General features: G+C 43.2%; 1 protein-coding gene across 5 annotated transcripts in view; it reads right to left on the reverse strand.

Moving 5' to 3' along the window:
• The window catches only part of sipa1l2 (signal induced proliferation associated 1 like 2), a 581962-nt gene that overhangs the window by 355014 nt on the left and 206866 nt on the right, over positions 1–20082 (reverse strand). For all 5 annotated transcript variants that reach the window (XM_068020936.1, XM_068020919.1, XM_068020901.1 and 2 more), the window contains one exon: positions 13055–13188. In XM_068020936.1, coding sequence (XP_067877037.1) covers positions 13055–13188 — 134 coding nt within the window. The remainder of the gene's footprint in view (positions 1–13054; positions 13189–20082) is intronic.

Below are 20082 nucleotides of genomic sequence, written 5' to 3' on the forward strand. Positions count from 1 at the left end.
CTTCTTAATCAATCCCTTGGTCCTCCTTTGCTGAACTCTAAACTGCTCCCAATCCTCAGGTCTGTTGTTTTTCCTGGCAAATTTATATGCTTCTTCCTTAGATCTAATGCTATCTCTAATTTTCCTTGTAAGCCATGGTTTGGCTACCTCTCCCGTTTTACTTTTGTGCCAGACAGGGATAAACAATTATTGCAGTTCATCCATGCGCTCTTTAAATGTTTGCCATTGCCTATCCACCGTCATCCCTTTAAGTAACGTTTCCCAATCCGTCATGGCCAACTCGCACCTCATACCTTCATAGTTTCCTTTACTAAGATTCAGGACCCCAGTCTCAGAATCAACTACATCACTCCCCATCTTGATGAAGAATTCTATCATATTATGGTCGCTCGTCCCCAAGGTGTCTCGCACCACTAGATTGTCAATTATTCCTCTCTCATAACACAATACCCAGTCTAGGATGGCCTGTTCTCTAGTTGCTTCCTCAACGTATTGGTCCAGAAAACCATCCCGTATACACTCCATGAATTCCTCCTCTACGGTATTGTGACTAATTTGATTTGCCCAATCTATATGCAGATTAGAGTCACCCATAAATACAGATGTTCCTTTGTCGCATGCATCTCTAATTTCCTGTTTAATGCCATTCCCAACATCACCAATACAACCCTCACTAACGTTTTTGGCCCCTTAGTGTTTCTCAGCTCTACCCATACAGATTCCACATCGTCAGAGCCAATATCTTCCCTCACTATTGCGTTAATTTCCTCTTTAACCAGGAATGCAACTCCACCGCCTTTTGCTTTTTGTCTGTCCTTCCTAAATACTGAATATCCCTGGTCACCTTGCAGCCATGTCTCCGTAATCCCGACTATATCATACCCATTTACATCTATTTGCGCGATTAATTCATCCACTTTATTGCGAATGCTCCACGTGTTAAGGCGCAAAGCCTTAAGGCTGGTCTTTTTAACATTACTTGTCCCTTTCCCACTATCTTTCACGGTGACCCTGTTTGATTCTAGCCCTTGATTTCTCTGCCTATCACTTTTCTTATTCCCCTTACTGCCTTTTGTTCTTGTCTTTGATCCGCCCCTCCTCTGACTCCTTGCAAAGGTTCCCATCCCCCTGCCATTTTGGTTTAAACCCTCCCCAACCACTCTAGCAAATACTCCCCCTAGGACATCAGTCCCGGTCCTGCCCAGGTGTAACCTGTCCAGTTTGTACTGGTCCCACCTCCCCCAGAACCAGTTCCAATGCCCCAGGAATCGAAAACCCTCCCCCTCACACCATCTCTTCAGCCACATATTCATCCGATATGTCCTGCTATTTCTATCTGACTAGCATGTGGCACTGGTAGTAATTCTGAGATCACTACCTTTGAGGTCTTACTTTTCAACTTACTTCTTAGCTCCCTATATTCTGCTTCTAGGATCTCATCCTTTTTTTTTTTACCTATGTCGTTTGTACCAATGTGTACCACGACCACTGGCTCTTCACCCTATATTTTGCACTTTTGGAAAGATGTGAAGGCTTTAGAGAGGGTGCAGAAAAGATTTATGAGAAAGGCTCTAGAGATGAGGGACTTCAGATATGAAGATAGAGTGGAGAAGCTTGGGTTGTTCTTGTCAGATAAATGAGAAGGTTGAGAGGTTGAAAATCATGAGGAGTCTAGACAGAGTAGATAGAGAGAAACTGTTCCCTTTGGCAGAGGGGCCAAGAACCAGAAGACACAGCTTTAAGGTGTTTGGGAAAAGAACCAAAGGCAACAAGAGAAAACATGTTTTTATGCAGTCAGTGGTTCGGAATGTACTGCCTGAAAGGGTGGTAGAGGCAGACTCAATTGTGGCTTCCAAAAGGGAATTGCATAAGCATCTGAAGATAAAAAAAATTTGCAGCATTACAGGGAAAAGGCAGGAAAGTGGGACTAGCTGAACTGCTCTTGCAGAGAGCCGATGCGGACTTGGCAGACTGACTGGTTACAGCACAGAAGGAGGTCATTTTATGATTCTGAGGGTTTGCATGTAGATGGAAAATAGGAGGGAGCCAAGGGCAGATCCTTGGGGAATACCAGAGGTAATGGCATGGGTGCAGGAAGAGAGGCTGTTGCAAGTGATACTTTGGCTACAATTATAGATAAGAAAGCAACCAAGTGAGCGCGGTCTCACGCAGCAGGACAGCGGTGAGGAGGCATTGGAGGAGGATGGTGTGGTCAACTGTATCAAAGGCTGCAGACAGGTCGAGAAGGACAAGGAGCGATAATTTATCTTTGTCACAGTCACATAGATGTCATTTGTGAGTCTGACAAGACCAGTTTCTATACTGTGGTGGAGGCAGAAACCTGGTTTGAGGGATTCAGAGATGGAGTTCCAGGAAAGACGGGAACAGATTTGGGAGGCGACAGCACATTCAAAAACTTTGGAGAGGAAAGGACGGTTGGAGATGAGGTGCTAGTTTGTAAGGACAGTGGGGTCAAGGTTTTTTTTTAAAGCGGGGTGAAGACAGCAGTTTTGAAGGGGAGGGAGACAGCACCTGCAGAGAGAGAACCGTTAACAATATAAGCTAACATGGAGACCAGAAAGAGAAGCTGGATGGTCAACAGTTTATTGGGAATAGGGTCAAGGGAGCAAGAGTTAGGTCTCATGGACAAGATGAGCTCAGTGAGGACATGAAGGGAATCGGAGAGAAACTGCAAAAAGATGAGAGTTCAGAGCTAGGATGGGGGGAAATGTTAGAAGAAGTTTGGCCTTGTGGGCAAGAGGAAAGGAAGAAAGTGTGGCAGAGGCAGCTGATATCAGTCTTAGTGACAAAGGAGTCCACAAGCTCCGTGCACTTCTTGTTGGTGAGGGAAGAAGAGACAGGGGCGGGGGAGTTAAGAAAATAATTGGCAGTAGAGAAAAGAAACCGGGGGCAAATTCCAGGATGAGCAACATCAACCCCAGTACTACAAGCACAGGCCCAGCCAAACCAACTTAACCTTGATTTAAAAATCTTCCTCAGAGTTGGGGTTAAAGCACTTTGCTGGTGCTCCAAACCGCAGTTGCCCACTCTATGTTAGACCAGAGGATATTTGATGCTGTTACTGGGGGAAGGTTGCCCTGTCAGTACTCTGGCCCTCTGGAGGGGTTAACCCTGCATGATTGGGGCATTTTGCCATTATTAATTCGAGAAAGTTTATATGTAGTTGCTCTCAGCTTACTCAAATGACTTGAGAATAGCGAATAGTTCTCGCAATCTCTCTACTTATCCAGGGATTGATCTGCTGCCACAGCATGGCGAGAGGGCTTTGTTCACCACAAAAGATTTTGAGAACATACCAGAATCTCCTTTCATAGGAACACAGGAACAGGGATAGACCATTAAGCCCCTCAGTCCTGTTCTACCACTCAATGGTTGACTATCCCTACACTATTTATCCAGCTTGGTTCCAGATCTCTTAATACCCTTGGCTAACAGAAATCTATCAATCTCACTTTAAATTATTAATTACGTATGCAGCTACTGTTTATTGTCGGAGAAAGTGTTCACTTCAGCCACCCTTTTGCACGAAGAAGCATTTCCTAAAATTCTCCTAAATGGCCTATGACTTTTAAGGTTATGCCCCCTTGTTCTAGATCCCCCACCAGTGAAAAACGTTCCTCTCTGTCTACCCTATCAATTCCTTTCAAAATCCTAAAAACCTCAATCAAATCACCCCTTAACTTTCAAGACTAGTTTATATCAACCTCTTCTCATAATTTAACCCTTGGAACCCTCATAACATTGTGAATTTGCCTTGCACTCCATCCGAGGCCAATATATCCTTTTGAAAGTGCAGTGCCCAGAACTGTGCACAATACTCCAGCCATGATCTAGCTAGGGCTTTGTATAGTTGTAGCAAAACTTCTTCCCTCTTACACTTCAGGCCTCTAGTTATAAAGGATAGCATTCAATTAGTTTTTCTGGTTACTTTTTGTACCTAACTACTACATTTTAGTGATCTAAGCACATGGACCCCTACATCTCTTTGGATCTTCACTGCTGCTAGCTTTTCATCATTAGAGACAAATCAGTCAAGATATGACTGAACCATGAGGAATATTTAAAGGGATGCTGAAAAATATTTCAGAGGATTGCAGCAGCAAGTTTGATGACTACAGTCTGGTTTCCAGGATGCAAAATGTCTATGAACCAGTCTTTTGGAAGGGAAGTTGGTCCCCAGAGATTGTTTATTGGATTTTTAAAATTATTTGTTCCTGGGATATGGGCATCGCTGGCTAGGCCAACATTTATTGGCCATTCCTAATTGTCCTTGAGAAGGTGCTTCTAAGCTGCCTTCTTGAACTGCTGCAGTCCATGTGGGGTAGGTACACCACAGTGCTGTTGGGAAGGGAGTTACAGGATTGTGACCCAGCGACAGTGAAGGAACGGCAATATAGTTCCAAGTCAGGATGGTGTGTGGCTTGGAGGGGAACTTGCAGGTGGTGGGTTCCCATGCGACTGTTGCCCTTGTCCTTCTAGGTGGTAGAGGTTGTGGGTTTGGAAGGTGCTGTCGAAGGAGCCTTGGTGCATTGCTGTAGTGCATCTTGTAGATGGTACACACTGCTACCATTGTGCATCGGCGGTGGAGGGAGTGATACAGTAGATTGTACTGTGAAAGAAGGAGCCACTTGGGTAAATTCAGGAGAAACCTGATGACACAAAGTTAACTTTGTGCCCACTGTCAGAGGTTGATTAGATGGTTTAAGCCAGCCAACTGGTTCATTAAGGAATCGGTGTGTACTTCCTGACATGGACTTGAATATAATTCTGGGCAGTAGCCAGAACAAAATGAAGCATCTTGTTCTGAAAGTATTTGTAAGAAACTATGAATCTTAAAATGTGATTTTATGGGAATATAGGAACATGCAGGAAATTATGAATTTTAAAATATGATGTTATAGGAACATGGATGTAGGTGATTTTCAGATCTATAAAGGCCGGGTTGAATGTTCTCATCTTGTCAACTTTCTTAAATCATTAATGAGAAAACCCTCCTTTTGGACAATTGATATAATTTCAAAGTAAAAATTTAACACCTGGAGAGTCCAACTTATTATATCTGACAAAAGACGTACAGGAATATATTAGTATATTAGTTCGATCTCTGATAGCACTGCTCAGGAACAAAAATGATGCAAATTATAATTTGAAATATTTGTTCTTGTTATGTGCAAGATGTAAAATGCAGTCCACTCAGAAAAGTTAGCCTTGTGTAAAGGTGAAGGCTGTGAATTCCATCAAACCTCTTAAAATAACTGATGGAGCACCAGGTTTGCTTAAAATTGCAACAGTTAAAATTCACAGCATTAAAAAATAACATGACTGCTGTGGAAAAGTCATAGATAAATAAAGGAATCTGTTCACGTGACAAAAATAAATAATTCAAATGATTTATAATTTGAACAATTCAATCTGACCAAGTGTCTTGGTAAAATGGTTGCTAGGATTTTTTATTTAAAAAGCAAAAGAATCATGGGATTCTGCTCACATGACAAGCAAAAATAAAAAGCTGCATGTTAAAATTCACTCAGGGTAAAAAAATAAATGTCTGCAGCAGTAAACTAAAGATAAAGAAATCACTGTATACTAGAATTCACTCAAAGCTAATAAAGGGTGGAGTTAAAAGCTCATAGGGAGTGAAATTGCTACAGATTGACTGAGGAGGAAAAAATAGCCTCAAAAACAGAAAGGGAAGATCTTTAACAAAAGACAGCATACAATAGAGGGCCATTTCAGAAATAAAATAGGAACAACTTTCAAAAATGGCTGAGATAAAGAAAAGAATAAAAACGGGTCAAACCTCCGCCTGGTGAATCAGCAAGTGACAGAAAGGCAAATACATCAAATGAATGCTAAAATAATTTAATCACATCCTGATAATTAAATGCATTAATCTGAGGAAAAATAGAACTATTTACAAGCTAGAAAAGAAGGCTATTTTTAAACTGAGAAACAATAGCTATTTTTAAGCTGGAAAAATGCGATGAAAAAAACAGATCAGGAGCAAATAATGGCTGCTACACATCTAGCACACTGAAGCATTGAATTGGGGGAATGAATCACATGGCACACACACACACACACACACACACACACACACACACTAAAGCACGAAGACAGAAAGTGCGGTACTGGCATATTATTTTCATAGACTCATTTAAGGTAACTGGTCAGGCGGTCATCACAAACCAATTAGATTCCTAGAAAGTAATGGGGGTGCTGAGCACCGTATTTTCAGGTCCTTTGGCAGAACAACAGGGGCATAGGACACAATTGGAGCAGACCAGACGGCGACATGGAACATTTTATACCCTTTCCTAGCAAAAATCGACATATCTCAGTCTTGCAAGTTTCAAATGACTCCCAACATCCACAGCCATCAGCGGGGAGACAGTTCTAGATTTCCACCACCCGTGGCATAAAATAGTGTTTCCCGATTTCACTCCTAGGGCTAATTTTAAGATTATGACTCCTTGTTCTGGATTTCCCCACCAGAGAAAATAATGGGCTGAATTTTATGCAGCCGGCAGAAATCCCCCGGCAGGCCAAAAAGACAAGGGGAACCCTGCCTCGGGTTTTGGGGGACCTATGGCTGCATTTTAGGGCGCACAGGCAATTAACTGCCCAGCACCAGGGTCTCCAAGAGCTGCTGGCAAATCAGAGGGCCAGCAGCTCAGCAGTCCCAGAGCTACCGTGAGCAGTGGCCACTGCTGGCACTGCAGCAGGCCCCAGACTAGGAGCAGCCATGGAGTCGTGGACTGCAGGTAAGTGGGAGCGGGCTCACTGGGCCAGTCAGGCAGGCCCCAGCGAGGAGTTTGAGGGGGTGGATTAATGAGGGCAGGTGGGTGGGTGTTAGCACAGGGGCAGCCTTTGCTGCCAGGAGCCCTCTGTGGGCCACAGATTACCCAAGCAGGAGGGCCCCCCACCCCACAACCAACCCGCAGGGAGGCTGCCTAGTGTTACTGGGTGGCCTCCACATGTGGTGGAGAGCCCCCCCCGCATTGCTGGTTAAATGCCAGCAGCAGGATGAGGTCCTTAAGTGGCCTTTAATTGACCTCCAAAATGTGACTACACTTTGAATAAGATGGAAATAATATCTCAATCAGCAATCTGTTCATCTCAAACACAGACTAAAATATAGCCTCAGTTTCTATTCAGACCTCTTCCCCAACATTTTCCTCACAGTTAGACCATAAGCAGACTGAGCCTTTTGTGAACCAAAATCTGAGAACTTATTCTCTTCCATGTATGGGTGAGTTTAACAGTTAACCCCTAATAGCTGTAAATCATTGACTTGAGGATATACAGGATGCCTATCTTGATCTCCTATCACATAAGACGGAAAAATAACATGCTGCCATGCATGTAGACTAAACTATTTGCACGGAATATACAGAAGCAATAAGGCATAGCAACATAATAATATAACCTAACACAATATTCATATATTTGAATTGGTCTGAGTATTTAAAAAAGACAAAAATCCAAAATCATTACACGATTACTCTGGATATACTTGGAAGCATAGTGACGGTTATTACTTTGCATGGAATGATTCTTCATGCAATCTATATTAGCACATAATAGGGGTTCAGCATATAGAGAACCAAAGACCCCAAAAAGCTATCAGAATTGTATAGGTCTCTATTTTTGATGTAAAAGCGGGATCTTTGAAGATTTGTCCTTAAATGCACATTATAAAAAAATGCAATAGGAATTCAGGAAACAAATCTCTATTCAACAGTGTTCTCACCTTTCCAACTCCATTGGGCCTCTACACCAGACAATAATTAGAAAATGCTCCAATTGGCCTCATTATAAACGAGGGATGCAAGTAATAGATTTTATTAGATCAGAAGCTCTCTCACCATGAATCTGAGCAACTGAGACCCATTTTAAAGAATGTAATGAATACTCTTCACTTGCCCGGATGAGTGAAGCTCCAACAACACTCAAGAAGCTCAACACCATCCAGAACAAGTAGCTTGGTGATCAGTACCACATCCACCAGCTTAAACGTTCGTACTCTCCAATACTGACGCACAGTAGCAGCAGTGTGTACCATATACAAGATGCACTCGCCAAGGCTCCTTCGACAGCACCTTCCAAACCCATGACCTCTACCACCTAGAAGAACAAGGGCAGCAGATGCATGGTAACACCACCACCTGCAAGTTGCCCTCCAAGCCACACACCATCCTGATTTGGAACTATATCATCGTTCCTTCACTGTCGCTGGGTCAAAATCCTGGAACTCCCTTCCTAACAGCATTGTGAGTGTACCCACAGCACAGGGGCTGCAATAATTCAGGAAGGCAGCTCACCACCACCTTCTCAAGGGCAATTAGGGTTGGGCAATAAATGCTGGTCTTGCCAGTGATGACCACATCCCACGAATGAATAAAAAAAACTCCACTTGAGAATCTATTATCAGCTGACACCTCTAAACATATAGAAATATACACCTGATGGCAAAAACTTTTGCCTGGAATTTCCCCTCAAATGTACTGGGTTTTTTTCAGTGCAATTTGACCAAAATTGGTGTAAGCAATGCACAGGATCATGGAATTTTAAGCACAAATTGTGTTCAGTGCATAGAACTTTCACAATCATTTGTGCTAGAAGCAGGTCCTGCCCATAACTGGCCATGCCCCCAGGGTGAATTAATCACCATTGGGCGTTTCCACTAACTGCACTCCTTTGTAAGCCTTCAAGGAAGCTCCAAAAATTAAGCTGGAACTTTTGGGCACACAGAAACGAATAGGCACATTTTGAAAGATTTTGAATGTTTTTTTTAAAATTTACTACGGAACTGACTACTGTACCCCAATCTTACTGCAAAATAGTTTTGTATGCTTTTTTTTTTATAAGTCATCTTCAGGAATTCAAATTCAGGTTACTCACAGGTGGTGGACTGACACTATGATTGAAAATGCTCTTGAACATATCAAGGATTTTTTTAAAAAAGCAAAATATACTTTTTAAAAATAACTTCTTGAAACACTGCTAGATTGTACTGCTCCATTGCAGATTTTGCATTCTGCAATATGTAAATGAGCTCAAGCAGAAACGAGTGAGAAATAAAATACTTTTCAAAACTGCTGCACTTTTGGTGCTAGAATCATCAATTGTGCCCAATGCAGAAACACTAACGCTCTATGTTTATTATCTCTGCATCCTTCTGATAAACTGAAAGAAAGATTCCCCTGAATGCTCATCCCTCCCACAGCATCACAAAATTTTGGGTCAAATATTTTCTTTTTTATCCCCTTTGCCTCTTCAACTGGATTCAGCATTCTTCACTGCAATTACAGAACAATCAGTACAAAGGAACTTCCAAAATACCTTGGAAGCACCTCTACATGCTGAACATTTGTATGACAAAGTCTGGATATGCCTTTTGGTCTTTTGCACCAAGGACAGCTGGTCACATTTGGACCCTAAAGGGCATCCTCCTCTTAAAGAACACATCAGTTTGATCTATATATGACTGGCATCCTCAACCAGCCAAGCACAGCAATTAAGAGACAGAGAAGCTGATGACCATCACTTTCCAAAATTGGATTTGAATTCAACTCAATTGCAAACTCTGGAACATGATTGTCCATCTTGTTCCACAGTAGATGTTGGGTCACTAACTATACATATTGGCAAAGTTCATAAATAGAATTTAATTAAACAAGTTCAGAAATAAATTGCAACATGTTGTTGCACCGAACTGGTGGAAATGGACTCCACCACAAAAGGCTAACCAAACGAACTGACAGCTAGATATTCAGTGAGTAAAATTCAATCTCATTTTTTATTTACATTGTAATGTCAATGTAGCTCAGTGGCAGCACTACCAACTTAGTGTTAAAAATATAATGCATATTCAAATATTTCTTCAAAGCAGTATTACAGACTTAATGCACGCATTGAGAATGTCATTCCTGCTTTGCCAGAGGCTTAGGAGGACTAACTGTGTCGGTGGTCTTTGATGTCAATGACATAGCACACAAAGCAAGTTAAATGCTTGGTTGGTTATTTTACTAAAATACATATATGTAATGAGGGAAAAAGCACCAGCTGACTTAGTTGTGGAGGGCACCAGAAGCTTTCAAGAAACTACTTTTGCAGAGTAAAACCTGACTGCCTGTGTGTGGAGCACCAGCGCCCTGACCTGCACTTTGATGAGAACTAAATTCACTGGGAGTGGGAGATGTGGGGCAGGGATTAGAGAAACTCTGCAGGAAAAAAATAGCTTATTTTGCCTGTCTCCAGGGACTAATTTATGGGACTGACAGATTATTGCTGAATAGGAATTTTGTCATTATTCATGCAGAAAATGTTCTTGTTAATTAAAAATCTTTTGATCACAGGAACAAGTATTGCTAAGTCAAATTAACTGGTTTCTTTAGGACATGTTTAGTACAGAATACTAATTGTGCTACAATGCTACGAAAATAACATAATGTAAAGTTAGAATAGTGGCACTCTCAGCTACAGGAACTGAAGCTAAAACCCAGACAGGATTCTGATTTGCAATGCAGTTTCCTATAAGAGGTAAGTCTGCCATTCTTTACTCTGTTCGCAAGGGAAGAGGAAAAAGTACAGAATTCAATTCCTTCAAATAATATGCTTGTGTGGGTAAAGGGAGGGGGAAAAAAGAGAATCAGATCACATCATACCTTCACTAGGGCAACGATTTAGAATTCTGGTCAAGTTCCTAGAAAATGCAGAAGTTAGACTATGGCAGTGAAAAGATTAGTCAGTCAAAACCAAGTACCTCATGCTGTGCATCGATGTCAGTTCCAATTTATAAGAAGCTGCAGCAAGCAATTTTACTGGGCATGGCTTTTTTTTTCTATTTGCTTCATGAGATTTGGGCATCGCTGGCAAGTCCAGCATTTGTTGTCCATCCCTAATTGCCCTTGAGAAGGTGGCAGTCCACCTGGTACAGGTACACCCAGTGTTGTTAGGGAGGGAGTTCCAGGATTTTGATCCAGCGATAGCGAAGGAACAGCGAAATATTTCCAAGTCACGATGGTATGTGGCTTGCAGGGGAACGTTCAGGTGGTGGTGTTCCCACGTGTATGCTGCCTTGTCTTTCTAGGTGGAAGAGGTCGTGGGTTTGGAAGGTGCTGGCGAAGGAGGCGTGGTGTGTTGCTGCAGTGCATCTTGTAGATGGTACACACTGCTGTCACTGTGTGTCAGTGGTGCAGGGAGTGAATTTTTAAGGTGGTAGATGGGGGTGCTGACTAAGCAGACTACTTTGTCCTGGATGTCGGCAAGCTTCCCGAGTGTTGTTGGAGCTGCACTCATTCAAACAAGTGGTGAGTATTCCATCACACTCCTGACTTGTGCCCTGTAGATGGTGGACAGGCTTTGGGGAGTCAGGAGGTGGGTTACCCACTGCAGAATTCCCAACCTCTGACCTGCTGTTGTAGCCACAGTATTTATGTGGCTGCTCCAGTTCAGTTTCTGGTCAATGGTAACTGCCAGGATGTTGATAGTGGGGGATTCAGCAATGTTAATGCCATTGAATGTTAAGGGGAGATGGTTAGATTCTCTCTCGTTGGAGACCGTCATTGCCTGGTACTCGTGTGGCGTGAATGTTACTTGCCACTCATCAGCCCAAGCCTGAATGTTATCCAGGTCTTGCTGCATGTGGACACAGACTGCTTCAGTATCTGAGGAGTTGCGAACAGTACTGAACATCATACAATCATCAGTGAAGGTCCCCAATTCTGAACTTATAATGGAGGGAAGGGAAGGTCATTGATGAAGCTGCCTAGGACACTACCCTCAAAGACTTTCTGCAGCAATCTCCTGGGGCTGGGATGATTGATTGGCCTCCAACAAGCATAACCAGCTTCCTTTGTGCTTGGTATGACTTCAACCAGTGGAGCGTTTCCCCCGCAATTCGCATTGACTTCAATTTGGCTAGGGCTCCTTGATGCTACACTCGGTCAAATGCTGCCTTGACATCAAAGGCAATCACTCTCACCTCACCGCTCTGAAGATTTAGTACATAATTTGTACATTGGCTGAAGATTTGCATGCTTTTCTCACCATCAGACCTGGTGATGGGATGGTCAGGACTGAGCATATTTCAAACTTGTGCTGGCAGAGTTTCTCTGTCACCTGGCCATACTTTCTGGAAGAACTGAAACTAGAGGGGTCCTTTAAAACTGGAACACTGAACCTTGGACAATTATCAGAGTAGGTTTGTTGCAAATTAAGATGGCCAGAATGAGTCTTCTGTCAAGTTTGGAGTGAGCTTCCACTTCTGAAAGTCTTACAATGTCCTATGACATATCAGCCAACTGGGAAGGGCATTCAACACCAATCTGGAAACTGGCATAGATTAGAGATCAGAGGAAAGTCAACCGCAGCCAGTTAGAAGTAAACATTCATGAGCCAAAAGCAAACTAGACATCACCACCCGCTTTCCCCTCCACCGCCCCCACATCATCACCAATGTGTAGAAAGTGTAACCCAATTGGCCAAATCAATCATGATAATAAAATAACTCTTATAATAAAGTAACTATTTAAAAGAGCTTCAACTGAAAACTCAAAAGAACCATCAAGCTGACTTTTGAAAAGATTTCAGGGCTGCATGAACAATTTATGAAAAGCTACATTTTTTCAGCACTGAAAAATATTAAAACTGGTTAAAAAATATATTTTTCTACTGTAAATCAAAACAATCAAAATTGCTGCTGGCTCTTGGGTGACAAAAAACTGGGTGCACTTTTAGAATGAGGCCTCATCACCAATAGAACGCAGGAAGCTCAGTACTGAATAACCAGCACGAGCACCAATCTTTTCAGAGAAGGTGAAATCCCTCCACCTAGCTAGGACAATGGCAAAACCCAATTGTACGTAAAGGCTGAATATACAAGGAAGGGTAATTAATGTACAGGAGTCATGCCCAAGCTGCAATCTCAATTCTGAGTTTAGACCCAATTTTAAAACATTTCACAGCCAATGTGTAGTAAGCCTTTTTTAAAAATGAAGCATATATGGCAGCAGAAACAGAATCTCACCTCGCTGGTCCGGAAAGCTATACGGTAGTTGTACTGCAGCCCATCTTTCTCCTTTGATTCATCTAGCTTCTCCCTCCGGATGCTGACAGCCACAGGTCCCAGGCTTTCGTCAGTTCCAAAGTAGTTCTGATGCTCTGTGGAAAAGGTGGGGTATGGGAGAGGCAGACAAAAGAAATACAAAGAGTGCGAATGTATGAGTTACTGAACAAACAAGCCTTAAACAAACAGTTTATAACTCTCGACAGGTGAAGCCTCATTGGAACTTTGCAGCTACTTTCTGTCCATGGTATGATTTATATTCAAGTAGTTTTCTCAAATAAACAAAACTGGTGGTGCCCATGGGGCAGATATTCAAATTAAGAATCAAATTTTTATATTTTCATTTTAGTTTAAGTTCCTCTTGTTGACGGTCCTTGTAGTCAACGTTACATACTTGTCCACAGGAAAAGATATAGTAAAAACAGAAAGTGCTGGAAATACTCAGCAGATCAAGTAGCATCTGTGGAGAGAGAAGCAGAATTAACATTTCAGATCTGTGATCCTTCATCAGAACTAGCAAAGGTTAGAAAAGAATTAGGTTTTAAGCAAGTGAAGGTGGGGGGGGGGGGGGGGGGGGGCGGGGGAGGTGTGTGATAGGGCAGAGAGATTAAATAACAAAGATGTCATGGGAAAAAAGCAAAGAGAGTGTTAATGCTTGTGGTGAAAGACAAAGCATTAGTTCAGAGAGAGTGTTAATGGCAGAGTAATGAGCAGCTCTGTCCAGAAACACAAACATGAACAACAGGCACATGGTTAAAAAATAAAATAAAATAGAATATATAAAAAAGTTCAGTCATAATCTGAAATTGTTGAACTCAATATCGAGTCCGCAAGGGTCTAGAGTGCCTAATTGAAAGATGCAGTGCTGCTCCTTGAGCTTGCATGGATGTTCACTTGAACACTGCAGCAGACCAAGGGCAGAAAGGTGGGCATGAGAGCAAGGGGCTGTGTTGGAATGGCAAGCAACCGGAAGCTCGGGGTCATGCTTTCAGACTGAGCGGAGATGTTCCGCAAAGCAGTCACCCAACCTACGTTTGGTCTCCCCAAAGTAGAGGCGGCCGCATTGTGAGCAGCAAATACAGTATACTAAATTGAAGGATGTACGAGTAAATCGCTGCTTCACCTGGAAGGAGTGTTTGGGGCCTTGGATGGTGAGGAGAGAGGAGGTAAATAGCAGGAGGTTTATTATAGTACCTTTCACAATCTCAGAACTTTCCAAAGCACTTTACAGCTAATTAAAAACTTTTTTTTTTTGAAGTGTAGTCACTGTTTTAATTCAGGAAATGTAGAAGTCAATTTGCACACAGTAAGGTCCCACAATGAGCAATGTGATGATGGTCAGATCTTTTATAGTGATGTTGGTTGAGGAATAAATATTGATCAGGACACCAGAGAGAATGCCGCTGCTCTTCTTTCAATAGTGTCATAGGATCTTTTTATGTCCACCTGAGAAGGCAGACAGGGCCATGACTCATCCAAAAGTCGATACCTCTGGCAGTGCAGCACTCCCTCAGTATTACATTAGAATGTCAACCTAGATTTTGTGCTCTAGACGCTGGAGTTGTACTTGAACCCACAATCTTCTGCATCTGAGGTGAGAATATTACCAACTGAGCCACGGCTTGACACCAGGGATGGTGAAAGCCTTTCAATCTGACACTGTGCAAACCATCTCCTGGGATTGCCTCATGGGGTCAATATACAGCACCAAAAATATATTTAATGAAAATACAATGATGCTACTTTAAGCTTCTCTTTGACACAAAGATGAACAAAATGAGTTTGCTCTAACTTAATTCTATTTTCTTGAAAAACATGTGTGTTCCCATTAGACTGGCATTGTTATTCTTTACTAATGTCCTTTAGGGAAGGAAATCTGCTGTCCTTAACCTGGTATGGCCTACATGTGACTCCAGACCCACAGCAATGTGGTTGAGTCTTACATGCCCTCTGAAATGGCTTAGCAAGCCACTCAGTTGTATCTAACTGCTACGAAGTCAATAAAAAGGAATGAAACTGGACGGACCATACAGCATTGACCTAGGCACCGGAAACGACAACGGCAAACCCAGCCCTGTCGACCCTGCAAAGTCCTCCTTACTAATATATGGGGGCTTGTGCCAAAGTTGGGAGAGCTGTCCCACAGACTAGTCAAGCAACAGCCTGACATATCCACACTCACGGAATCATACCAGACAGACAAGGTCCCAGACACTACCATCACCATCCCTGAATATGTCCTGTCCCACTGGCAGGACAGACCCACCAGAGGTGGTGGCACAGTGGTATACAGTAGGGAGGGAGTTGCCCTGGGAGTCCTCAACGTTGACTCTGGACCCCACGAAGTCTCATGGCATCAGGTCAAACATGGGCAAGGAAACCACTTGCTGATTACCACCTACTGCCCTCTCTCAGCTGATGAGTCAGTACTCCTCCATGTTGAACAGCACTTGGAGGAAGCATTGAGGGTGGCAAGGGCACAGAATGTACTCTGGGTGGGGGACTTCAATGTCCATCACCAAGAGTGGCTCGGTAGCACCACTACTGAGCAAGCTGGCCGAGTCCTAAAGCATATATCTGCTAGTCTGGGTATGCGGCAGGTGAGGGAACCAACAAGAGGAGAAAACATACTTGACCTCGTCCTCACCAATCTGCCTGCCGCAGATGCATCTGTCCATGACAGTATTGGTAGGAGTGACAGTTGTTGTGGAGACGAAGTCCCGCCTTCACATTAAGGATACCCTCCTTCGTGTTGTGTGGCACTACCACCATGCTAAATGGGACAGATTTTGAACAGATCTAGCAATGCAAAACTGGGCATCCATGAGGCGCTGTGGGCCATCACCAGCAGCAGAATTGTACTCAACCACAATCTGTAACCTCATGGCCCAGCATATCCCCCACTACCATTACCATCAAGCCAGGAGACCAACCCTGCTTCAATGAAGAGTGCAGAAGGGCACGTCAGGAGCAGCAACAGGCATACTTCAAAGTGAGGTGTCAACCTGATGAAGCTACAACACAGGACTATCTGCATGCAAAACTAGGTAAGCAGCATGCGATAGACAGAGCTAAGCGATCCCATAACCAACGGATCAGATCTAAGCTCTGCAGTCCTGCCACATCCAGCCGTGAATGGTGGTGGACAATTAAACAACTAACTGGAGGAAGTGGCTCCACAAATATCCCCATCCTCAATCTGAAGCATCGGCAACAATCTTCAGCCAGAAGTGCCAAGTTGATGATCCATCTCGGCCTCCTCCTGAAGTCCCCAGCATCACAGATGCCAGACTTCAGCTAATTCAATTCACTCCGCGTGATATCAAGAAATGACTGAAGGCCCTGACAATATTCCGGCAATAGTACTGAAGACGTGTACTCCAGAACTTGCCGCGCCCCGAGCCAAGCTGTTCCAGTACAGCTACGACACTGGCATCTACCCTGCATTGTGGAATATTGCCCAAGTATTTCCTGTACACAAAACGCAGGACAAGTCCAACCTGGCCAATTACCGCCCCATCAGCCTATTCTCAAATCATCAGTAAAGTGATGGAAGGTGTCATCAACAGTGCCATCAAGCAGCACTTGCTTAGCAATGACCTGCTCAGTTACACTCAGTTTGGGTCCGCCAGGGCCACTCAGCTCCTGACCTCATTACAGCCTTGGTTCAAACATGGATAAAAGAGCTGAACTCCAGAGGTGAAGTGAGAGTGACTGCTCCTGACATCAAGGCAGCATTTGACCGAGTATGGCATCAAGGAGCCCTAGCAAAACTGAGGTCAATGGGAATCAGGGGGAAAACACTCCGCTGGCTGGAGTCATACCTAGCACAAATGAAGATGGTTGTGGTTGTTGGAGGTCAATCATCTCCTGACTCCCCAAAGCCTGTCCACCATCTACAAGGCACAAGTCAGGAGTGTCTTGGAATACTCTCCACTTGCCTGGATGGGTGCAGCTCCAACAACACTCAAGAAGCTCGACACCATCCAGGACAATGCAACCCGCTTGATTGGCACCCCATCTACAAACTTTCACTCCCTCCACCACCGACACACAGTAGCAGCAGTGTGTACCATCTATAAGATGCACTGCAGCAACGCACCAAAGCTCCTTAGACAGCACCTTCCAAACCCGCGACCTCTACCAACTAGAAGGACAAGGGCAGCAAATGCATGGGAACATCACCACCTGCAACTTCCCCTCCAAGCCACACACCATCCTGACTTAGAACTATATCACCATTCCTTCACTGTCACTGGGTCAAAATCCTGGAACTCCCTTCTTGACAGCACTGTGGGTGTACCTACCCCAAATGGACTGCAGCGGTTCAAGAAGGCAGCTCACCACCACCTTCTCAAGGGCAATTAGGGATGGACAATAAATGCTGACCTGGCCAGTGACGCCTACATCCCATGAATGAATAAATTCTTCAAATAACATCAATATTTTACTCATAAATGTCCAGAACCATTTTTCTTTTTGCTGTCAAATTTTCAAAGATATCTTCATGCTTCACCATACAGGTAACAACTGAAGATCAATAATATGTATCTGTGTGCTAAGTTAATGTGAATCTATTCTGTAATAGGGTTGTATTCCTTCTCTGTAAACTAGCTCTGCAGGGAACTGTCCCATATTATGCTCATCACATAAAAAGTTTGCATCAGTGCACCACTGCTATTAAAAACTAACAAGTGTCCTTTCACATCCCACCATAGAAACTTGGCCAAATGGCATAAATCCAGAATTCTCAGGGTTTAATGTAGTAAACTTCACTTACAGACCATCTTTCAGGACACTAACAACAATGCAGACTTACCACTTTAGCAGGAACTACGAATTGCATTAATAGTAATGAAAGCACTCGATCTGCTTCAAAGACTCAGGAAATTCATTAGCAGATACATTTCACCAAGTATTATGTACACAGAGTACATACAAAGGGATATTTATAGATACATTTAGGAAATGCAACCTCTATTTGACCAATAACTGCAAGCTAATAAACTTCCCAGTCTGGCCTGGGATCTGGAACATGCTCCTCATTTTCTAGCCCAATACTTCTGCAGCAAAGTTCACAGGCACAGAGTACCCTATTCACCCAACAAAATGAACGAGATTGGGCTCCACTCCCTGTTTAAACTTGACATTGCAACTGATCTCTATTGTACCTTGCATGATAGCTCACCTGCAGAGTCACAACGTTCATGCTGGTACAATTAAAACAAACAGAAGACTTGCATTTATATAGCGCTTTTCAGGACCACCCGATATTTCAAAAGCACTTTACAGCCAATGAAATACTTTTGAAATGTAGTCACTGTTGTAATGTAGGAAATGAGGCAGTCAATGCTCGCACAGCAAGGTCCCAAAAACAGCAATGTGATAATGACCAGATAATTCATTTTGTGATGTTGGTTGAGGGATAAATACTGGCCAGAACACTGGGGATAGCTTCCTGCTCTTCTTTGAAATAGTGCCATGGGATCTTTTACATCCACCCAAGCAGGCAGATGGGGCCTCAGTTTAACATCTCATCCAAAAGACAGCATCTCCGTCAGTGCAACTCTCCCTCAGTACTGTACTGAAGTGTCAGCCTTGATTTTGGTGCTCAAGTCCTGCTCCAAATAATTGAAAGTTGGCGCTCTCGTCAACTATGCCGAAAAGCACTCAAAAAAGCCAGAAAGTTGTCTGAGCTGTTGGAGTTAGCAAGATCAATGTCGCTGTCAGAATTCAGATCTACTGAAGTTGAGGCTGCTAACAGTAGCTATCATAGTCCAATTTCAACTCCTGCGACCATGTTCATCGCTCACATGCCAGGAAACTACCTCCAAAGCACAACATCCGTCTCACAAACAGTGCTGCGACTTGTCCAATGAATGGACAATGCTTATCCACACCAGACATAGTGTTCTGCTATTGATAAACAGTGTAAAGCTTGTGGAAAACCCAACCACTTTGTTCGTGTTTGTCGCTCATCAGCAATATCAACTAAGACCAATACCAACAAAAGTGTGCCATGTGTATGTATCACAGCAAAAGGGAAAGAAAATGTAGCCAAAATAGAGGCGGATGACCCTGAACGTTCTTTTGTCCTCTCTCTCTCAGACACAGCAAACAGCCACGTGTGACAATGACCACTGGCTGCTCTCACAGATGGAGCAGCATCTGTCAATGTCATAGGAGACAAAACATTCAACAAACTTCATGATTGCCTCATTCTCTACAAACCAGGGAATACGAAAATTTTCCCTTACAACAGTGACAAACCACTGAAAATTCTCAGGACTTTTGAAACACCAGTCTCATTCAAAGACACTAGAATGAATGCTCTATTCTACGTCATATCTGGAGAATGTGACACATTTATCAGTTTTCACACAGCAACAGATTTGCACATAATAGCAATTACATACGCGATTCCTACGCATAACAAAATCATTCTCCAACTGTATGCTGACAGCTTCACTGGTATCGGCAAACTGAAAGATATTACATGTAAGCTGCATGTAGACCGCAATGTGACCCCGGTCGTGAATCAACAGCGACGAATACCATTTCACATCAGGAAGCAGACAGAAAAGAAACTTTAACGCCTACTTGACCTTGGCATTACTGAGAAAATTGGGGGTTAGTCTACCCCTTGCGTCTCACCCATACAAGTCAAGAAACCCAAGAGTGAGAACCAGATTAGAATCTGCATTGATAAGCGATCACCAAACCAAGCCATAAAACGAGAAAGACACTTGACACCAACAATCGATGATATCATATCGAAAGTGAATGGCGCTAAACACTTTGCTAAACTTGACTTTCAATGCAGGGTCCCATCAAATCGAGCTTACAGAAGAATCGAGATAACTTATTGTATCCTCTATTCACATAGGACTTTTTCGATACAAGAGGCTCAATTTTGGAGTCAATTCTGCAGCTGAGGTATTTCAGCATTGATTCAATCTGCACTTCAAAGACTTGAAGGCACGCTGAAC

Source organism: Heterodontus francisci, chromosome 3 (assembly GCF_036365525.1).
Source record: "Heterodontus francisci isolate sHetFra1 chromosome 3, sHetFra1.hap1, whole genome shotgun sequence".
Taxonomy (NCBI): domain Eukaryota; kingdom Metazoa; phylum Chordata; class Chondrichthyes; order Heterodontiformes; family Heterodontidae; genus Heterodontus; species Heterodontus francisci.